Below are 20,373 nucleotides of genomic sequence, written 5' to 3' on the forward strand. Positions count from 1 at the left end.
TGCACAAACGTATCGATTTCTTGCTGGCTCGCGGCCGAAGCTTAACCAGACTGTGTTTGCGCGAAGATATGCCCTAAATTTGATTTTTAATACACGTCTCGTATAAATGAATGAGACGTTCTCCGCTAGCATAACACCGCTAAGTGTGAACGATTGAATGAAATGAGAAGCATGGCGTCTGTCTCATTTCAGAATGTATTGTATTGTATTTGCCATTTTTACTGTTTGTCTTACGTGAGCGCACGTGGCGTGACGTCACTTCGGGAGGCGTGGTTAAGCGCCCTGTACGGAGGGGTCAATCCCCAATAACAAAGCGTGTCTTGGATGGGTCAGCTGGTCTAGCCGCACACGCGTTCTGTTATTTCCGGGTTTTGTTGGGGGCGTTGGAGTACCGATTTTCGTTCAGAACAGAAGCAAATAAAATCTCAAAATTTTCGTTGGAATACCAATTTGTTCGAGAACGGGGACGTTCAAGAACCGAGGCTGGACTACATTTGAAAATCCTTTTCCACTTCAAACTTTTCCTCAGCAAGGAACCGTCCGATGCTTGTGGCATGATGAGCTGCTTGTTGTCATGGCGAAATAGCCCCGAGTTGTCAGCTGTCGGCAGTTTTCGCCGACCCAACAAAGCAAATCCCGCAGCTCGTCTTGGGCGTCCGGCCCACATTTCAGAGGGGGTTGATTTTGAAAAAAATGAAAATAAAACTTTTGTGACGCTTATCCTGGAATTTTGCTGACTAACTTTCGTGCCCGAGCAACCAAAGGACCAAAAGTTTTGGGGCCATGACTAGATTAGGCAACCAGGGGTTCTTGAACGCGTCACTCCCACGGGACACTCTCGCGCACTAATTTGGCGTCCCCTACCGGTGACTTTGTGAATGCGCCCCACTCGAGCACAAGAGCCACTTGACGCCCGAATAGTTCTGCACACTGCGCAATAATCGCACGCATCGCAGTTTGCTCGCTTTTGCTCAGCAAAATAATGACAATTTAGTGATCGCCGATTGACTTTGAGTGGGATTTCCACGTAGGCGTGCAAAATCTCGCTTGCCGATTGAGTGGCTGGTTTGGAGGGATGGAAATACAGAGTTTTTGTGGACATGTAATCATTTTTTTTTTTTTTTTTTTGTCAGCAATAAAGTCCAGCACTGTATATCGCGGTGATTAGAAACGCCAGAACGTCCGCGGAGGCAATTCATCATTGGGGGAGTGACTAGAGTCCCAGGGTCTATAAATTGGGATGTTTTGTGCCGTGGATTTACGTGAATGAGAGCGCGCGGAAGGAGTCGCCACGGCAGGATTGGTCCCCCCCACCCCGCTCCCCTCCCCGGCCCGGCCACACACGCCACCATGGATCCGCGCTTCCGCGCACTCTGCGTGACTTTGGTGCTGGCGTCTTTCGGCCGCGGGTCAGGTGCGCTCGGCCCGGTGGTCAGGTGCGAGCCGTGCGACGACGGCGCGCGCCAGTCCTGCAAGCCGCTCCCCAAGGACTGCGCCGAGAGGGTCCGAGAGCCCGGCTGCGGCTGCTGCCTGACGTGCGCGCTCAGCTTCGGCCAGCCGTGCGGCGTGTACACCGGAAGGTGCGGCGCCGGGCTCTCCTGCCAGCAGCAGCCGGGCGAGACCAGACCTCTGCAGGCGCTTCTGGAGGGGCGAGGGCTGTGCGCCAACGACTCGAGCGCTCGACGGCTCGCGGAGAGACCGGCGCCTCCGGTCAATGAACTGCCAGGTATGCCTGCACCTTGATTACGCACACTGGCGTGCATTGAGACCTTTGGAACGGGGCGTAAAAATGAGCACAGGCGTGTCTTTATGGCTCATACTGGACCTTTATAGGCTTCTAATTAAGTGTTGGGGCCGAGGGACAAGAGGGGCTTCAATGCGAGCTGCGAGAGGAAGAATGTACTTCAACTCTCTGCGCGGACTGACATGCCGTATATATCCTCCCGTCCTGCCCTTGAGAAAATTAAACTTAAACATTCGGTCTGCCAGACACTCAGAGGGGAAGTGTAGTCATGTCTGAAAAAAAAATTGGACTGCAAGGTTTGCAAATACTTTTAGCCGTGACGGAACAACTATAGTCACAAATCTGCACCTATTTATTTGATGAACCGACAATATCCTTTGTTATTTCACTGGGGAAACTCACCCATTTGCTGTTTTTGGCAATAAAATTATTCTTTGGGCGCAATCTGGTGCCTGGCATTTTGATGGAAACTATGTCGAAGTGAGTTGAGGAGCTTTATTTAGATAAAAGTAGGATTTTGTCCCCATATTGCGGCATCTATTGACAATCATAAACCTTTTTGGTATCACCGTCTGTCATTTAGAGCAAGGGTAGTGATCTCTTTTTTTAAAGTGAGGGCCCTACAATATTTATAATAATAATAATAATAAAAAAAAATAATAATCCACAATTGGTTGGTGACCAGTTCAGGGTGGACTCCGTTTTTCACCCAGTTGGGATCAGCTCCAGCTCACCCGTGACCCCAACGAGCAAACGGATGATCATACATCACGAGGTGACCTCGTCTTTGGCGCTTCTGTCTCACGACTCGGAGTTACCAGATTTGAATTTTGAGTTTGGATGTGGCCGCATTTGAGTTTGACTCAGGCCTTCCGGCTTGCTCCCATGTTAGGGACATTGAAAAAGAATTTCAACTGTCCACAGGTGGGACTGTGAGTGTGTTTCTGTCATCGTGCCCTGGGATTGACTGGTGACCAGTCCAGGGTGTGCCTCGCTTCTCACCCAAATTGTCAGGCAGCGGTTTTTCACCGACGCGTTCTGTATACCCGCTCACATCGTCCGTTTCCCAGCGCAGTGACGACGCTTCGCTCCCGTAGAGATCGCTGCGATTGCGCAACGCCGTCTTCCGCACGGAGGTGTGTCTGTCGAGACCGCGCCGTATTTAAAGGGGATGGGAGGACCCGCTTTGATCGGTGCCGAATTAGAGAAACTGCAAAGACTCCCACAGTGGCGGAGCTCGGCATCTGTACAAAATTAGCAACGTATGTTTAACGCACCCCTGGCGCAGATTTTTGCCATTCATGGAAATAGGGGTGGTGGGGGGGGGGGGGTCCTTAAAGTTTGGGAACACTCCTGCAACCTTTTGAAAATGTACCAAGTTTCTAAATATAAGGCCAATCGAGTACATAAGTGTATTGTAGTACCTTAGACGTTATAAATCATACTATGGCTTGTTACTGGTCAGGTATCCTCACAAGCACTACCTTTATACCTTTGACTCTTGACTTACAGCTCGTGCAATTTTGGTCGTGAAATAAAAAACATACTTCAGTGTCTAGAAAGAAGCCCAATAAGGTAATTGTTTTTTCATAACTTGGGGGTTGGAAATCGAATGACAATTCGGCTCGTCACTGGGGTGGTAACCTCAAATGTTTTGCACAATTGGATTGTGGTCCTTTGGGGGTTAGAATGGACCCTTCACACTGTTGCCAGAACTTGCGTCTTGATACTGTAATGGAAAATGTACTGGCATGTCCAGAAGTAAGCCTAATTGAGGTACAAACGTATCGCGGTACCTTGCGGGTTAGAAATGGAATCACGGTATCGCTTAGCCTCTGTGGAAGTCCAATCAATATAGCCATAACGTAACCTTGGGAAAACACCAGGAAACCAGAACCTTGGTGAACTTCTCAATGGAGCAAAACCCGAAAATGTAGTATCGCTACACCCTTGACACTTGATTTACACCGACCTCAGCCTGGAATGAATGTTCGATTGTACCACCTGCTGTGTGTACCATTCACGGGTGGCACCTACTTAACTACCACTTAAAAAATTTTTTTTTTTAAAAATCAGACTCAACAGTATCACAATGTGCGCGGTTCACTCGGTTCCGCAACCAAAACACAGCGCAGTCAACCAGCGCGTGTTCTTTCGAAACACCAGCAGAGACCATCCAGACCGAGGACGAGGAGCGCAACTTCACTGGCGCTGTCCACCAGAAGATGGACGCCGCCCACAGCAGACCCACGGGACCCGTGAGCTCGCTCCTTAACCCCTTCCTGCCCTCCGCCAAGGCCGAAATCCTCCGACGGGAGCAGCAGAAGAGAACTACGAGCTATAAAATGGAGGAAGTGCCCGGACCACTCCTGACAGACCAACAGAACTTCTCCCTGGAGATCAAACCGGAGCCCGAGTATGTAAGTACCACAACCAATATTTTCCTTGCTCTTTAGCACGCAGTTGGAATGTTTTTCTCCTCTCTCTCTCTCTCGGTCATTTGGTGTTTTTCTCTTCCTGCGGGTGATGAAATGTTCTGGGGGAAGCGTGCTGAAGGTTGGCAGGCGCCGCAACCGACAGAAAGGCACGGCAGCGAGCGGGGACCGTGGCCCTGCGGCTGACCCGGGTCAGGCGGTTGTTTGGCCACAAGGCGTCCGCGTGCCGGCCGCGCCGAGCGCCAAGGGATGATGGATTGGCTGGCGTGAGTGCCTGCTGGGAAGCCCCGCTACTATTTCCATCTCCTCTTTTGGCCCGAGACGTGAACGCACACGAGAACTGGGCTTTGGCTGCATGGTCGCTTTAATTAGCGACCAGAGTACTTGGAGCTTAGGACAAGACTTTTTGGCTCTGCCTTTAAGCTTCCCCCATCCCACATCCATCCATCAATTTCCTCTACCGCCTATGCTGTGTCATGGAACCCGTCCCGGCAGACTTCGGGCGAGAGGAGGGGCGCGCCTCGGTCTGGTCGCAAAGCAACATTACAGGAAACTGATCGGGTGGCGGTCGTCTGACTGAAACCTTGTTGTTGTTGTTGTTTTTTTAGACTTTGTCCACATTTGTAGCGTTAGGTTAGGTAAAATACAAAACAAAACAAAACCTGATGCTCATCAGCTGGTTGTTTTGGCAAATGGGAATGCAGTCATCGGAGCTCTGGGGTACAGCAAACAGGCGGACTGAGACCGCTCGAAGATGTGATGATTCACACCAGCTCAAGTTTGAACTACGTGCAGACCATGACACAAACCTGGGAAATGACTGCAAAAAGCACGGGAAAAGAAACAAACATATACCGGCAAACGTCAGTCAATGTTTTGGCAGCCAGGAATTTTGTTCAGAATCTGTGCATTTTGACACAATAATTCTGAAACCCGACTGGGCAACCAGATTGTGGCTTTATGCAAATGTTTTTACTGGTCAGGTTCGGTTATAAACAAACACAGTGGACACAGTGTAAACTGGACTAAAGGTGCACACTATTGTTTCGTTTGTTCGTTTGTTTCATCCAGAGCAGCGGATCAGAGTAGAACCAGAACCTGGTCCAAACCACAGCACACTTCAGGAGAACGCTGTTTGATTTGATGATGGCATCAATCAGAATCAATCAGACAGTTAAGCGAAGGGACCGGGACTCAAATGATCTGGAGATGCTCCCCAGTTCCTCACCACAAGTTATGACTTAGAAGTCAAAACCGAGAAGCTTCCTGAAGAACTTGAGCACATTCACTGTCCCTACAGCCCAAAGACGGAGGTGACCTTTGACTGACCAAACGTCCATCACGTGGATGGGACAAATGAGACACTGAGTCGAAATCAGCCCATGGCTAGCAGCTCCAAAGTCAGCTGAACCGCGATTTCCACACCACACACTGAGCACCAGCGTTAATCGGTAGATTGCGTTTCTGAGCAAACTCAATGGAAGACTTGAATAAATCCTGTTGTCTCTTATCCTGAGCAAAATTGCAAGATTTTCCTTGGTGTGCCCCTTGCAATTGCGCCAAACTGCAATGAGTGGATGACGTCTGTCAACTCATCCAAAGCAAGGGAAACGTATTCTGCATTGATGTCCTTCGATTTCATTGTCCTTCGCATTTGACTGTTCAACCGATTCCTAGACAAACAACAGAGCCCGATTTCCTCAGTCCATGCTGAAATCAAGAACACGGATGAATGGATTGGAATGCATGACGAGGTTTCATATTTTTTAATCACTGTGGTTAGCTGTAATGGTTTACTTTAAACTGTCAGGCGAAAGTTTAAAAATTGCCAGCTAAGATCTGGTAGACAGAAAGATTTTTGCGCTCTTAAAATAAAAACCGGCACGAAAACAGGCCGATTCTCATCATGTGCGCAAGATCGGCCTTATGCGCTCCTCAAAAGAGCCGATGGTGGGTCGCGAGCCATAACCAAATACAGACCGACGAGCATTACGGAACTATTTTACGACGAGCTTACCGTAAGTGCCAACATGCTCCCTCGCCCGCAGGGTCCTTGTCGGCGAGAGATCCAGAGCATCCTCAGCGGCCTCAAGATTACAGACATCCTCAACCCCCGAGGTTTCCGCATACCAAACTGTGACAAGAAAGGCTTTTACAAGAAAAAACAGGTAGGAAACGCGAGCACAATCGTGGGAAAAAACAAAAAAAAAAACAGCGTTGCCGAAGCCAGGGAGTTTTTGGATTCTGGTTCAAATGTTGGCTCTGCCGTCAAACAAAACAAAACAACAGTTTTGCACAATTGCTCAGTCGCACAAAGATGTTCGTGCAAAACATGCAAGTCGGCCCAGTCGTTGGTGAGGTCACTTTGTGAAGCAGCAATTCCCAAACTGTGGTGATTCTTTCTATTCTTTTCATGACACAACCTGGAAACCGACAATTGCTTTCAACACCGACGAACGAGAGTTTTAAATTTCACAATTTCCGCCTCAGTTAGGACTGACACTCGATGGGAAAATCGAGGCTCAAGCCGGCCGATCCAAAGCCCCCGTCGGCACCTTACGCCCGAGTCGACGAAAAATCGGCTTTTTAACAACGTACACAATCGGACCCGTTGCGCCGTTAGCGGGTTGCGTGAGGACAAGCATCCGACGTAAAAACGGCGCCAGAAATTCCTCACGACACTTTCAGACCCGTTACGAAATGTTCTGAGCTACCCAAATAGATCGGTTCAAAACGTAAACAAGCTGTAAGAGCTTGAATTTTTCGAGCAAGTCCAAATGTTTTGCTTTTCGCAGGCTGCATTAATAGCGATTCAAAGCCCAAGTGTAGTGAGTCAAAGTGTGGGCCTCCGGCAGCCCAATTATAGACGTGAATCTGTCCTCCTGTTTTCATCGGTAGTTATTAGAGCCTCATCATTGCACCGCCACACCAGTGAGGTAGACCCCGAGCCACTGGCACTGGAATCTGAGACCGCAGGGCCCAAACGACGCTCGGGATCCTTCCCAGCAAGACAGACGTCAAGGTGGCCGCCGGCACCCGACGTCCTCGCCCCATAATTGCCGGACTTTTGAGAAGCGCTCCCAGAAATAGAGCGGCTGCCGTGACCACGCCCCCCCCCCCCCCCCCCAGCCCGGCTCACGACGGGGTTTGCGATAAATGAGCGGTTATGACGCGTTCATATGGAGGCACTTAGGGCGGCGCTGCGTGGCCTTTCTTATTACACAGCACGGCCTCCCGCTTAATGGACGTGCGCTCCTCTGACCTGCAATCATCTCATAAGCGCGCAGGCTCGTCGTCGTCGTCGTTTACGTCGAGCGGATGCAGCGCGCGGCCCCCGGTGCTCCCTTTCACGCGGCCCGCCCTAATCCGGACCGGGCCGATAATCTGCGGCCCGATTCGTCCTTTGATTGCAGGAAACGTCGTTTCGTGACGCGTTGCTATTCTCACGACGCGGAAGCGCGATCGGTAACGAACGTCGGCGTCTTTCACCCGGGCGGAGGTTGACCTTTAGTAAAATTGGCAATAAAATAACAGCCCTCGGGTAGCTCCATGCAGACTCTGTAAGTCATTTGTAGTACCCATAATTTGGAGCTGTGGGGTATAATCAGCAACAGATGATTCGTGCTGCCACCGGCTCCTGAAAATAGATCTTGGTTCTCAGTTGTTCACGAAGGTCCCTAAGCAAATATTTGAGCAGGTTTCTGTTTACCTTTAAGGCCTCTCTATATGTGTGCGTAACAGGAGGTGGACCATAAAAGTAGCTGAAAATACCAGCGCGTGCCACGTGGCCAAGGCTGCGTCCACTCAGCACAATCTGCCCATTAATGCCTCTTAACTATTGCCGTTCTCCTCCATTGACTAAAGTGGCCCGTTAGCCATAATGCCGCGCATTCAACCGTTTTTTTTTTTTGGAAACGTTTCGCTTCACCTTATCCCTCCTCTTCACTCGCAGTGCCGTCCGTCCAAGGGCAGAAAGCGAGGCTTCTGTTGGAGCGTGGACAAATACGGGCAGCCCTTGCCAGGTTTCGATGGGAAGGAGCGAGGAGTCGTCCGCCACTTCCACTCGCCGAGCCAATAGGAGCCCCGAGGGCCGAGGCCGAAGATCTGTAAACAAGCACAGACGCGACCCAGGATGTCGGGAGAGCGCCGATACGTGGACGTTTGCGCTTTCTATCCGTGGGACCTTTTTACACAAGGGACAAGATGGATTCTTCTGGAACATTTCCGACCAAGAAGAAGACGCCTTGAGCAAACGCTCCCTCAAGCTGACCAGACGGGCAGTTTTGCCGCCATGACGATAATTATAAACCTGCAAGCGCAACGAATGACGCCTCCCACCCGTTTTCATTTTGTGGGAATCGTCAAACTTTGATGCCATGTGCACGTTACATGTTGTAGGCAACGACAACAAAAAAAGTTCCTGTTGGGACTCATTTGGGCAAATTCTTTGGAATTCTTCTCACCAAAATGGGAGGCAGCCTATTCAAGCAAATTTGCATGCACGAGTGAGACTTTTCCTTTTTGCCTCCTCTAACAAACTTCTTCTTCTTTTCCTTTCGGCTTGTCCCGTTCGGGGTCGCCACAGCGTGTCATCTTTTTTCGAATCCAAGCCGAATCTCGTGCATCTTCCTCTCTTAACACCCCAACTGTCCTCACGTCCTCCCTCACAACACCCATCAATCTTTTCTTTGGTCTTCCTCTCGCTCTCTATTCCTTGGCACCTCCATCCTTACCGTCCTCCTACCAATTTACTCACTCTCTCGCCACTGAACATGTCCAAAGCGTCGAAGTCTGCTCTCTCTAACCTCGTCTCCAAAACATCCAACCTTGGCTCTCCCTCTAATGAGCTCATTTCTAATCCTATCCAAGCGAGAACCTCAACATCTTCATTTCTGCCACCTCCAGTTCTGCTTCCTGTTGTCTCTTCAGCGCCACCGTCTCTAATCCGTACATCATGGCCGGCCTCGCCACCGTTTTATAAACTTTCCCCTTCATCCTAAGCGGAGACTCTTGTGTCACATAGAGCACCGGACACCTTGGGCCAGCTGTTCCAACCTGCTTGGACCCATCGAATCCAATTTTGATCACTGAAAGTGGTATTGGGGCAACATTTTTTTCAAACTTTCCCAGCTGCGCTCACGAGTGAGTCTGATGAGGGTCGTATTCATGAACCCAACATTTATAGAAACATGCGCTTGCAAAACTTGACGCATTTGCTAGCGTGTGCTAACCAACATGAAGACCAGAGCGCTTTGCATGCATGTAAACATTTCCTCAACTTTCAAAGGATCAAGACTGAGAGATCTGGGGGGCATCTTTGTTTTTGGAACTCTCAAAGACAGTTTCACAAACATGCACAGGTTTGCAGCAATTGGTGTTTTGGGCCTGTTCAGCTCCCCAAATTAAAAAAAAAAAAACAAAAAACAAAAACCTGATTTAGTAACAATAAAGACAACAAACCCAAGATGGTCTTCGCACCGCTTGGGTTTTCGCTCCCAATACGTACATCGTAATGACAAACATGCATTTGCGTTGCTTCTCTAAGAGAAGCGGGTGTTACTCAGGGAGTCAGCCGGTCCGATGCATCCGCTGACCTAAAAAAGAAAAAGACTGGATAGCGGCATACACGTCGAGCGGTATGTCGACTGGTTGAAGCCAGTTGGCCGCCATCTTGGTAGTCCCAAAACGTCTTGACAGATTGGATTATGGCGGGCGTTTTCCCAAACTTTGGCTTGTAGAATTAAAACTAGTCACGTGAGCTTGACATTTCTTCCCTTCTGGTAACATGAACGATTTTGAATTCGACTCGGTAAGCCAAAAAAGATTAAGTGCAAAGGAAAGACATTGAACACCGGGACCACCGAGAAACCTTGCATATTACCAAGGGCCCGATTTCCGTGACACGTTAACTTTTCCCAAAATACACCGTGTAGTACTATCATCAGAACATGGCAAAAAAAAAACTACGATTTTTTTGTTATAAAAACATTAAATTTTACGTCAATCAGTCCGATATATTTTTGGAAATAAGGACTCGCAATGGGCAAATACATGCTAACCGCATTGTTCATTTCTCGTCTCTGCGACGTCCCATTTCAGACGGAAAATTTCAACTTGTTTCATCACATTTGAAAATCAAATTCAATTTGCAGAGTTCTGCCTTATGAAATTCATCTACAATTTCACAGAAAATGTGCTTTCTTGCTTATCCACCGATGAAGTTTGGGAAAATATTGACATGGCTTTTTCGCGAAAAACCGACGGCCTGTAAAAGGTGAAGCGGCGAGTGAACAGTCAACAACAACAACCGGAAACAAAAATTTGTTCAAGTGAATTAAGCTCATCAGAAAATAAAATAAATAAAAAAAAAAAAAACATTTACAAACAAACTTGAACAATGTCAAAGTAAATCTTTCTAACTTACCTGTGGAATGTTTTCTCGCAGCCACGAAACTGGTGATGAACGCAGGTCGGCACAGGTCGTTTTGGGAGGATCAAGACGGCGGATGGCGACTTCACTTTTGGTGGCCAAGGAGCCATCCAGTCTTTCTTTTTAGATCAGTGGATGCATCGCGGTAGTTAGCCCAGAAATGAGCACAACTGTCTCTTATTAATCAATAATGCCAATATGTAATCAAGATGAAATTGAGATAGAGCTCGCAAAGCCTTAATTGTGGTCATCATTGTTTGGGGTCTGAGTACCTTTCTACTGGGTCATCAAACTGGCACAAAAGAACTTTGGACCCATTCGTATATTAAGTAAATTACCAGTGAGATATGTACAGTGTATGTTAATGTTTTGGGAAAACAGGTCATATATGTTTTTGTTTTTTTTAAATGTGCTAAAAACAATTTGGAAACCCCGCTTGAGGTAACAACGTAGCTTGCATGTACAGTACAAGGCAAGCCTCAAAGGTTTATTTTTTACTTAATAAAGGCAAGATGAATCGACGCGACTCGTCCATTTGAACAATTTAATCTGTTATATTCCGTTCTCGGGATTTCCACACAAACACAAATCGCATGCACGACTTTTCACGAGGCTGCTTATTTTACATACGCACATAAATAAAAGAAGACAACTCCTGCACAAGCAATCCTCAATTACAAAAAGAATAAACTGGAACGATACGTGATAATAAATATTAGAATAAACTCTGGAATGTACGTAAAAAAAAAAAAAAAAAGATAAAAACAAAATGCAGTGACCCTGTGGACAGAAGTGGAAAAAAGGGGGTGGGAAACTGCAGAGGTAGACAAATGTAGCAGCTCGGATGAGCCCTGAAATGTTTGTGCTTGACCAGCATACACATACTTGCGGTACTTTAAGTATCCCCCATTGAGGAAATGAAGATGCACGCAGACAATGTCAACATGTTGCATGAATGAGCGGCTGTGTCGACGTGAATGAATTGGAGGGGCGGGGGGGGGGGGGGGGGGGGGGGGGCGGGGGGCGCAGGAGGAAGGTCCCTGAAATGGGGCTTGCAGAGCTGCGGTTCTTGAGGAATGGAGTTATTTAGTCAGAAATACAAATGTATACAGTGTTGCCCTATTTACAATTGAAGAGGGAGGAGGGGGGGGGGGCATTGAGACAAACACAAAAAAAAAAAGACGTGTCGTGAATAAATAAAATAATTTACAATTTGGCTCCGTGAAGGGAAAAGGGGGGGGGGGGGGGGAGTCCTCTTGCGGGTGCTCGCGGATCGGTTTCCTCGCTTCAGTGCGTGACCTCCTGGTGGCACTCGGAGTCGCCGGGGATGTCGCCGGCCCCCGGGATGATCTTGCCGTTCCAGGCCGACACGCACCAGCAGCGGGCGGGAGGGCCCGTCAGGGACGACTCGCACTTGACCCAGAGCAAAGACAAAGAGGAGAAGGCGGTGAAGGGGAGGCGGCGGGGGCGACACCGAAAATCTCCTTTTAGGCCCCTCACCTGCTTGGCCTTGTAGAAGCCGTGCCTGTCGCAGTTGGGGAGGTAGAAAGTGGTGAACTTCTCGCCGAGACTCTGCTGGGAGCTGGCGATGGCGTCTAGGGCGGCGTCAAGCGCAATGTGGCAAGGACCCTGCGCGCCACGACAAGCGAGCGTCAACTCCAGGAATTCTTTTTTGCATGCATATTGATTGGCTCATGATGTGGAGTTCTCCAATATAATTATTGTTCATTTTGCTATGGTAAACATGCACGCAACAGCTTTTAAAGCAAGTGTGGGAAGTTTTTTTGTGTGTGTGTGTGTGTGTGTGTGTGTGTTGCAAGGACCAAATGTACAGTTTGAAAATGTACAATCCCACAAAAGGTTTATTGAATGCAATTTCCCATTAATCCAAACTAACATTCATATTTTCCCAATGATATTAGAACTTGTTGAAATAATGCAAAATCTCTACCGATGTTAATCCCTCCATGGAATGAAATTTCACGACATTTTCAATACTGATTTCAATTTTTTGATTAAGGGAATACAATTAGTAAAATATTTTCAGTTCATTTTATTCGCAATATTTAATTTTCCATTAAAAACTTTTCCTTTGCGCAAGTCAAGGTTGTCATCCCCCCAACATTCTACTAGTTCCATTGACTAAATTGAATTTTCCATACAGGAAATAAACAGTCATAATGTACACTATAAAGCAAAAACGTTACTCGAGTTTGAAGGCTGAACATTTTTTCCATTCAGCGATAAAGGAGTGTAATTAAAAAAAAAAATATATATATATATATATATATATATATATATATATATATATATATATATATATATATATACACCATAAATTTTCTCTTTCTCTTAAAGGATTCAAATTCTTATGACATGACTTTTTTTTTTTTTGGATTGTTTTCCATTTGGCGCTCACCTGCTGCACCAGCCGGTTCCGGATGGCGTTGACTTTGGCCTTGATGCTGTCGCGGGCGTCGGCGGCGTCTTGGCCGGGCAAGCCCAGCATGTACTGCAGCGAGCCGTGGTCCGGGTCGCCTCCGGCATCCTCTGATCAACGACAGCGTTTACATTTTCGACGGCGGCCAAGTGTGACGAGCGGACGCGGCGCCGACGCTACCTTTGTCTTCGGTGCAGACCCCCTGGCCCCGGGTGAGGGCGTGGAGAGGCCTGGCCTCGCCGGGCCTGGGCAGGCATCGCAGGCCGCGGGCGCAGTGGGCCGTGTGGACCCCGCAGGCGCTCCCCCTCTCCAGGGCGCAGGCCATGCAGCAGCCGCAGCTCGGCTCCCTCAGAACCTGGCCGCAGCCGGCCGGGACGGCGGGACACTCGCTCAGCGCCTCCTGGGTGCAGGGGGCGCAGCGGATGGGCTCGGGTCCCGCCACCGGCGACGAGCTCGCCGTCGCCACCAAAACCGCCAGGGTCATCAGCATCATCTTCTCGTGTAAATCCACACGTTAACTCTTTGCACTTTTCCTGTCGTCGTCTCCCGCGCCGCCGTATTTATGCACGCGTCGGGCCTCCGGCGAACGTTAATGATTGACACGACGCCTACAGACATAAAATATTTGTGACATAGCTGCGGTAAACAGCGGGCTGACCCTGCCTGACGTGCGTTGGTTGAAGGTTCACAGGGTCTGGGGGTCAATATTGACTCTGGAACGCAGAGTGATTGGACATCAAAACAAGCTGGGCCGCTTCGGTTGGTCGGTGGGGCGCTTTCGCCCATCGGTGACTGAGGAGGGTCAGGAAAACACTTTGCCTGAAGATGTTTCACTGCGGGACTGAACAACATGTTTGGTTTTCTGGTTGCGGCGGCCTCTTTGGTGAAGGTTCATCTTATCAGGAGAAGGGAGATAAACAAGGCCACGAGACGCCCACACGCTCGCGTGCGTCTCCTTATTGCATAACCCCCCCCCCCCCCCCCCCCCAGGGAATCATAACATGTTGGTTTGAAGACAGCCGACGGCAATTGGTCGTTTCCTTCCGTGTAGTATTGGTGGAAAACGGCAACCTTGGCAACACCTTCCAAACAAAAGCAAAAAATCTTCCAGATGCCAATGCAACGTTTTACTTTGACCTGCGTGAAGTTGCACCCAGTTGGGGGAAAAAGTCACACGGGCCCAATGAGCCATTTTGCGGAAGAAAAAAAAAAAAAAAAAAAAAAAAAAGTCAAGATAACCTCTTCTCAAGTTAAATATGCATTTATCAGACCGCCGTTTCCCAATGCGGGACAAAACCGGGTCACGGCACATAATGTACTGAACATTACAAAATAATCTCAAAGCACACAGCAAGGGATAGGACAGTACGGGTAGCGGGCAGACACCGGCCACATTTCAAGCTATCTGGTTGTGGTGAGGGTTTCTGATAGCAGGTCATAAAACCTGACATGAAGTCCACACCAGCCTCTTAGAAGAAAGACTGACAAATGATGTGAGGTTAAAATGCTCGTATTAATTCATGACGCAGCAACATATTGGCCCAAAGTCAAGACTCCTGATTTCTGCACTCTTCCCTCAGTTGGAATCCATCAATGGGTCGAGGATAAAGTGAGACTGTGACCTTGACTTGTCAGATAAAACTGAATGCAGTCTGTCTTTCCATCATCACGCATGAGAATATCCATCGATGTTTACCAGTTACAACATAAAGTATCGAGATTATAATTTGAATAAATAATAACGACGACCAAGACGGTAACACGAATTTGGCGAGTGCTTCATTGACCTGGAAGTCTTCTTCAACCAGGGTGCTCGGTCTGGGGGGGGGGGGATTGTCAAGATCACCGTCAATCTCCTGTGCCTCAGCTAACAAAAAGAAAAATTAATATGTCTGATATCATTCTCTCCAGTTTCCCCAGGTACAAGACAGATTTAAAGTTGATAAAATTGAGTGCAATTTGTGACAATCAAGATGAATCGAATTTACTTGGATTCCTTCACAGAAAAACCTGCCACATCCAGTATGGCGGAAAAGACGACGTATCGCAATCAATTCAATGAACAGTCTACGTACCTTCTCGTCTAATAGTCCACGATGTGACCCACCAAGACTATTCATCATCTCCCTGTTTGGCGCCTCCATTTGCACAACTACACTACAAAGCTCCTTTTTTCTCCATGTATATGTTGTGCTCTCTGGAAAAGTCCAAAGTAGAGAGAAGCAAAGAAGGAGCGAGATTGCGTCTTTGTAGACCCACAGAAAGCCAATGACAGAGTACCACGAGAGGAAGTGTGGTACTACATGCGCAAGTCCGGTGCGGCGGAGATATATGTTACAATAGTACAGGACATGCACGAGGGCAGCAGAACAGCGGTGAGATGTGCCGTAGGTGGAGGTGGGTGTGCATCAGGGATCCACTCTGAGCCCCCTCCTGTTTGCGGTAGTAATGGAGAGGCTGACAGATGAGGTTAGAGTGGAATCCCCTCGGACTATGATGTTCGCAGATGATATTGTGATATGCAGTGAAAGCAGGGACCAGGGGGAGGAACAATTGGAAAGATGGAGACATGCACTGAGAGGAATGAAGACATTAATGAATGAGAGGGGCGGGGGGGGGGGGGGGGGGGGGAAGAGTGAAGCTCCAGGTTGAAGAGATAGCGAGGGTGGACGACTTCAAATACTTGGAGTCAACACTACAGAGGAGCTTCAAGAAACTGGTCCAAGCAGGGCGGAACAGTTGGCAGAAGGTGGCTGGTGTTCTATGTGACAGAAGAGTCCCCGCGAGGATAAAGGGCAGAGTCGGGAACAGTGGTGAGGCCGGCCATGATGTACGGATTAGAGACGGTGGCGCTGAAGAGACAACAGGAAGCAGACCTGGAGGTGGCAGAAATGAAGATGTTGGGGTTCTCGCTCGGAGCGAGCAGGTTGGATAGGATTAGAAATGAGCTCATTAGAGGGACAGCCCAAGGGTGGACGTTTTGGAGAAGAGGTTAGAGAGGGAGAGCAGACTTGGATGGTTTGGACATGTTCAGAGGCGAGAGAGTGAGGAAATTGGTAGGAGGATGGTAAGGATGGCGCTACCAAGGACGAGTGAGAGGAAGACCAAAGAAACGGTTGATGGATGTTGTGAGGGAGGACACGAGGACAGTTTGTGTGAGAGAAGAAGATGCACGAGATAGGCTTAGACGGAAAAGGAGGACACGCTGTGGCAACCCCTAATCGGGACAAGCCGAAAGGAAAAGAAGAAGATGTCGTACTCTCTGAACAGATCTAGAGTCACAAATGGCAAAAATCGAGGCTGACTTTGTTTGGGTGAACTTATTTGTCCTCATCTGCTGATCCGTCGTTGGCTGTTTTCGACAAGTCGTCCCCAATTGACCCCGTCTGTCATCCTGACTGCGTATGTTGCCTGAACTTTGATCCCAAAAGACTGATTTTATTTCAAACTCACCTTCGGCAATGTCCTTAAAAATTGCCGGCTTGCAGATTTTCACCTTACGTCACGAGAGTTTTGTGCAACACGCGGAGTTTGAAGGTCTCGCTCTGCAGTCGTTTACACTTGAGCTTCGTAGTCGTCGTGCAAGAGAGGAAAAACAGACGCAAGTTTTGCTCACAACCCTGGCTAAACTTTGTTCGTTGTATGGCGGGGAGGAACTGTCTACCACTTACTTCCTTAACACACAACTTCTATTTGCCAATAATGACACCGCCTTGTAGAATTTTTTTTCCCAATAGAGAGATTTTTCGGCAAAGAGCTGAGGAATTATTCAATTGTTGATTCAGATGTTTAATGAAAGGGGGAAAAAAAAAAGCAAAATAAAAGAAAACGCTGGCGCATGGTTGCCGTTCACTCGATCAGCAGCTCGTGCGATTTGGCCTCCTCGATGTTGAACATCACGTTGACCAGCCACTGCGGGAACTGCCGGAACTGAGAAGGTTTGGCAGAACAAACGTCACAAATATTTACAAAAAAGTTTTCACTGATGAACTCTCCATTATTCTTGCACTTGCGTCACAGCTATGAATGTTAAAATATGACAAATCGTTTCCCGCGTGAGTAACAACGTTTCTGTGAGGGCCTCGAATGTTACCAGAAACAACAAAATCCCTGTTACAGTTGAAAAGGTTTGAACAATTTGACCCAGGAAGTGATTAATTCTATCTGCGGTGGGGGTGGGTAGGAGAATGTGGGGTGGGGGGGCTGAATGACCTTCCAGTGTATGAAAATTACAATACTTGATTTATTTGTTTTTACCGTTTTTTGCAGCGCCGACAACCTCTTCCTCCTCTTCCTGGTGCGCTTCTTTTTGGTCGGCGGCGGTCGGACTCCTCTCCACGGGTAAAACGTCGCCGATGTTTGACCGCTCGGCTCGCTCCGCCGGCCCAGCTGCGACGGGGCGGACGTCGGCGACCCCGGGGCGGACGTCGGCGACCCCGGGGCGGACGTCGGCGACCCCGGGGCGGACGTCGGCGACCCCGGGGCGGACGTCGGCGACCCCGGGGCGGACGTCGGCGACCCCGGGGCGGACGTCGGCGACCCCGGGGCGGACGTCGGCGACCCCGGGGCGGACGTCGGCGACCCCGGGGCGGACGTCGGCGACCCCGGGGCGGACGTCGGCGACCGCGACGGGATCTCCCCGACGGAGCGACGCGGCCGCATAGGCCGGAGAACCTTCAGCGGGACGTCGCCTTCCCGGTCGCCCCCCAACATTTTGTCTCCTTGGCTCTCGTGGGCTTCGTCCCCCAACTCGGAGACCTTTGAAATATCCCCAAATACGTAAATAAATTGTTTAGAAATCAACGCTATATACAACGCTGCAATCAATGTCAGCCAGCAAAGTCAGAAAGTCCGTAGAACCGCAACCTTGAGAATTGGACTTCATTTGGCCTTCGTTACATCCCTGGGTTGCAATCACGTGACAGCGGCTGCCATTTTCACAGATAAGCGGACGACATCGCCACGGCAACGTCCACAGACCCACGTGTAAGCGGCGGACGTTTTCTGCCTACTTGAATTCGCCGGATGATGTCGCCAAAGCTAGATATGTACAGAATATCAAACTCTGTGACGATATCGATTCGTATCCTCTCCACAACGACGTGCTTTCAAAAGGATCTGAAAGACTTCATTGAAGTAGAATATCCGGACACTAGAAATACACATGCGAATCGCTTATAAACTGATCAGATTTCAAATAATCATTTTTTCTTGTGTACTCGAGCTTCGTTCAGTTCTGCACGTCGTATATTTGCAAGCCACTTTTGTTGTCGTTTTTTCCACAACTCCGTTGTATCTTCTCCTCGGTGCAATCTAATCTTTGGAACACGGAGAAAAAAAGAAAACAAAAAAAAGAAAAAAAAAAAAAAAAACGCTTCCCAATGTCTCGGTTTTTACGATTTCCACATCCGTAGACGCAACAGAAATCTGGCATGACAGATGACTGCGTTTGTGCAACAATGGCGGTCAAGTACGCAGATGAACGAGCGAGAGCTCACGTGCAAGGCAGCTACCATTGAAACGTCCGCTTGCGCCAAAGTCTGGCATTGAACCTTCAACGCGAAGACCAAGCCTGGCGATTAGCGCTGATGAAAGATGCAATTTTGAGGGTGGGCCCGGTGATCGGCAGTTGCGACGTCGCCTAAAAGATGAAAGCGCAAAAGCAACAATAACAGACGGAATAGCGAAGATCAAAAGGGAACATTTCCAGAAGAAAAAAAAAAACGCAACAGATCAAAAGGGAAGATTTGAGATTTAAAAAAAAAAAAAAAAAGCACAAAAGGGGACATTTAAGCTTGAACGTCGGGCCCAAGTCACGAGCGGACTGCGTGTGGACTTCTTTGGCGCCAATTGGAGCTGACGAACGAACGCGCACTTTGAGGTAACCGAGCCACTCAAGTGCATCAAATCAATGTCATCCTTGATCACACACGAGGGGATTTGGATTTGAAAAATATGGAATATATGACCAGGGAAAATAAAGAAATACATGACTTATTTCTCTTATAGAGTATTTTGTACTCACGATGACCACGATAGCAAACCACACATATAACCATAAACCACAGTTTGCACTTTCTCAGTCAGAAAGGATCATCTTTTTGCCATATGCATCAATCACGCCTTAAAATATGACTGCCGAACATGGACCGTTAACTGTTGCACCCGCAATGCCGTGGCAGGCAAACAACGCGCTGTGGGAAATGCTCCAATCTCACCTAATTGGTCCAAAATAAGACGAAATAACAAGCACGGACGACTAAAAGTGCAGCTTTGTCCGTCCAGCTCGCCCGCAACACAAAGCAAGCCGATGCAATCCAGTCACTCGCGTGGAAAAGCGGAAGAAAACGGACGGACCGACGGACGGACGGAAGTCAGTCAGCGAGACGGGCCTTGATGACTGATCCGTGTCAAGTGTGGCGCTTAATGACGGGCAGGTGGGGTCACAATCAAGTCCAGTCTTGACCTGTCATGGAACAAAACCATTTGGGGGGAGGAAGGGAGAACGAAACACGATCCGCCATTTAAAGATTTAAAAAACAAAAAAAAAACAAAAACTGACACCTCCAATTCAATAAAATGACTGAAATCCAAAACTAAAATAAATAAATAGATTTACCGTACTGGACACTCGATTGGGTACAATAGCGCAATCCAAAGTGCCAATAAAGTCTTCTTAATTCCGCACATCGATTTTCTCTTGCCGCTTATCCTCACAAGGCTCGCAAGGGCCTATCCCAGCTGTCAACGGGCAAGAGGCGGGCGGGGTACACCCTGAACTGGTCGCCAGCCCATCGCAGGGCACGTTGAGACGAACACTCGCACTCACAATCACACCGAGGGGCAATTTAGAGTCTCCAATTGATGTTGCGTGTTGTGGGGATGTGGGAGGAAACCGACGCAGGCACGGGGAGAACATGCAAACTCCCGGATTGAACCCAGGTCCACAGAACAGCGAGGCCAACAGTTTACCAGTTCTTCTTAATTCCCCACCTAAACATTGGAATTCATGCTGGCAATATTTGAAGGCAGGGGCGGGTGTGCAACATAAGGTTCACGACCAGTGTACGGCCCGGGATCCGGTATCCTTCGACGCCACCTCTTTCTGTCATTGTTGACAGCGTCCAGGAGTCGTTCAGTTCTGAACCAGCAATCAAGTGTTGCCGCGTTCACCAACTCATCGGGAATTTGAGCTGCGGTTTACGTCCTTAGCGTTAGAGTTCGTCCTCGGGGTACTTTCTGGAAGCGTGTCGTAGACATGTTATTTACACTCCGGTGAACTGTTTTAGGTGGCACGGTGGCTCACAGTCGGTAAAGCGTTGGC

The 20,373-nt window shown here is 48.6% G+C and overlaps 3 protein-coding genes across 6 annotated transcripts; 1 reads left to right on the forward strand and 2 right to left on the reverse strand.

The window, feature by feature from the left end:
- Positions 1–1,350: 1,350 nt before the first annotated feature.
- Positions 1,351–11,125, forward strand: LOC133510824 (insulin-like growth factor-binding protein 3). 2 transcript variants are annotated; one of them, XM_061839204.1, is made up of 4 exons: positions 1,351–1,726; positions 3,911–4,164; positions 6,228–6,347; positions 8,132–11,125. In XM_061839204.1, exons 1-4 carry the CDS (start codon positions 1,351–1,353, stop codon positions 8,255–8,257), a joined length of 876 nt encoding a protein of 291 aa, XP_061695188.1. In that variant the 3' UTR covers positions 8,258–11,125. The 2 variants fall into 2 exon arrangements, with proteins under 2 accessions (XP_061695188.1, XP_061695190.1); XM_061839206.1 differs by having other exon boundaries at positions 10,625–11,125.
- Positions 11,126–11,643: 518 nt separating this feature from the next.
- Positions 11,644–16,625, reverse strand: LOC133510858 (insulin-like growth factor-binding protein 5). Its single transcript, XM_061839293.1, has 5 exons — positions 16,503–16,625; positions 13,230–13,657; positions 13,029–13,159; positions 12,110–12,238; positions 11,644–12,022 (listed from the first exon to the last, which is right to left on the reverse strand). Exons 2-5 carry the CDS (start codon positions 13,540–13,542, stop codon positions 11,897–11,899), a joined length of 699 nt encoding a protein of 232 aa, XP_061695277.1. The 5' UTR covers positions 13,543–13,657; positions 16,503–16,625; the 3' UTR covers positions 11,644–11,896.
- Positions 16,626–16,806: 181 nt separating this feature from the next.
- LOC133511313 (merozoite surface protein CMZ-8-like) lies at positions 16,807–19,524 on the reverse strand. Of its 3 annotated transcripts, none has more exons than XM_061840107.1 (4): positions 19,268–19,514; positions 18,563–18,690; positions 17,307–17,807; positions 16,807–16,979 (listed from the first exon to the last, which is right to left on the reverse strand). In XM_061840107.1, exons 2-4 carry the CDS (start codon positions 18,563–18,565, stop codon positions 16,899–16,901), a joined length of 585 nt encoding a protein of 194 aa, XP_061696091.1. In that variant the 5' UTR covers positions 18,566–18,690; positions 19,268–19,514; the 3' UTR covers positions 16,807–16,898. The 3 variants fall into 3 exon arrangements, with proteins under 3 accessions (XP_061696091.1, XP_061696093.1, XP_061696090.1); XM_061840106.1 differs by having other exon boundaries at positions 16,814–16,979; positions 18,548–18,690; positions 19,268–19,509; XM_061840109.1 differs by lacking the exon at positions 18,563–18,690 and having other exon boundaries at positions 16,808–16,979; positions 19,268–19,524.
- Positions 19,525–20,373: the final 849 nt, after the last annotated feature.

Source organism: Syngnathoides biaculeatus, chromosome 13, assembly GCF_019802595.1.
Source record: "Syngnathoides biaculeatus isolate LvHL_M chromosome 13, ASM1980259v1, whole genome shotgun sequence".
In the NCBI taxonomy this organism is placed as follows: Eukaryota; Metazoa; Chordata; class Actinopteri; order Syngnathiformes; family Syngnathidae; genus Syngnathoides; species Syngnathoides biaculeatus.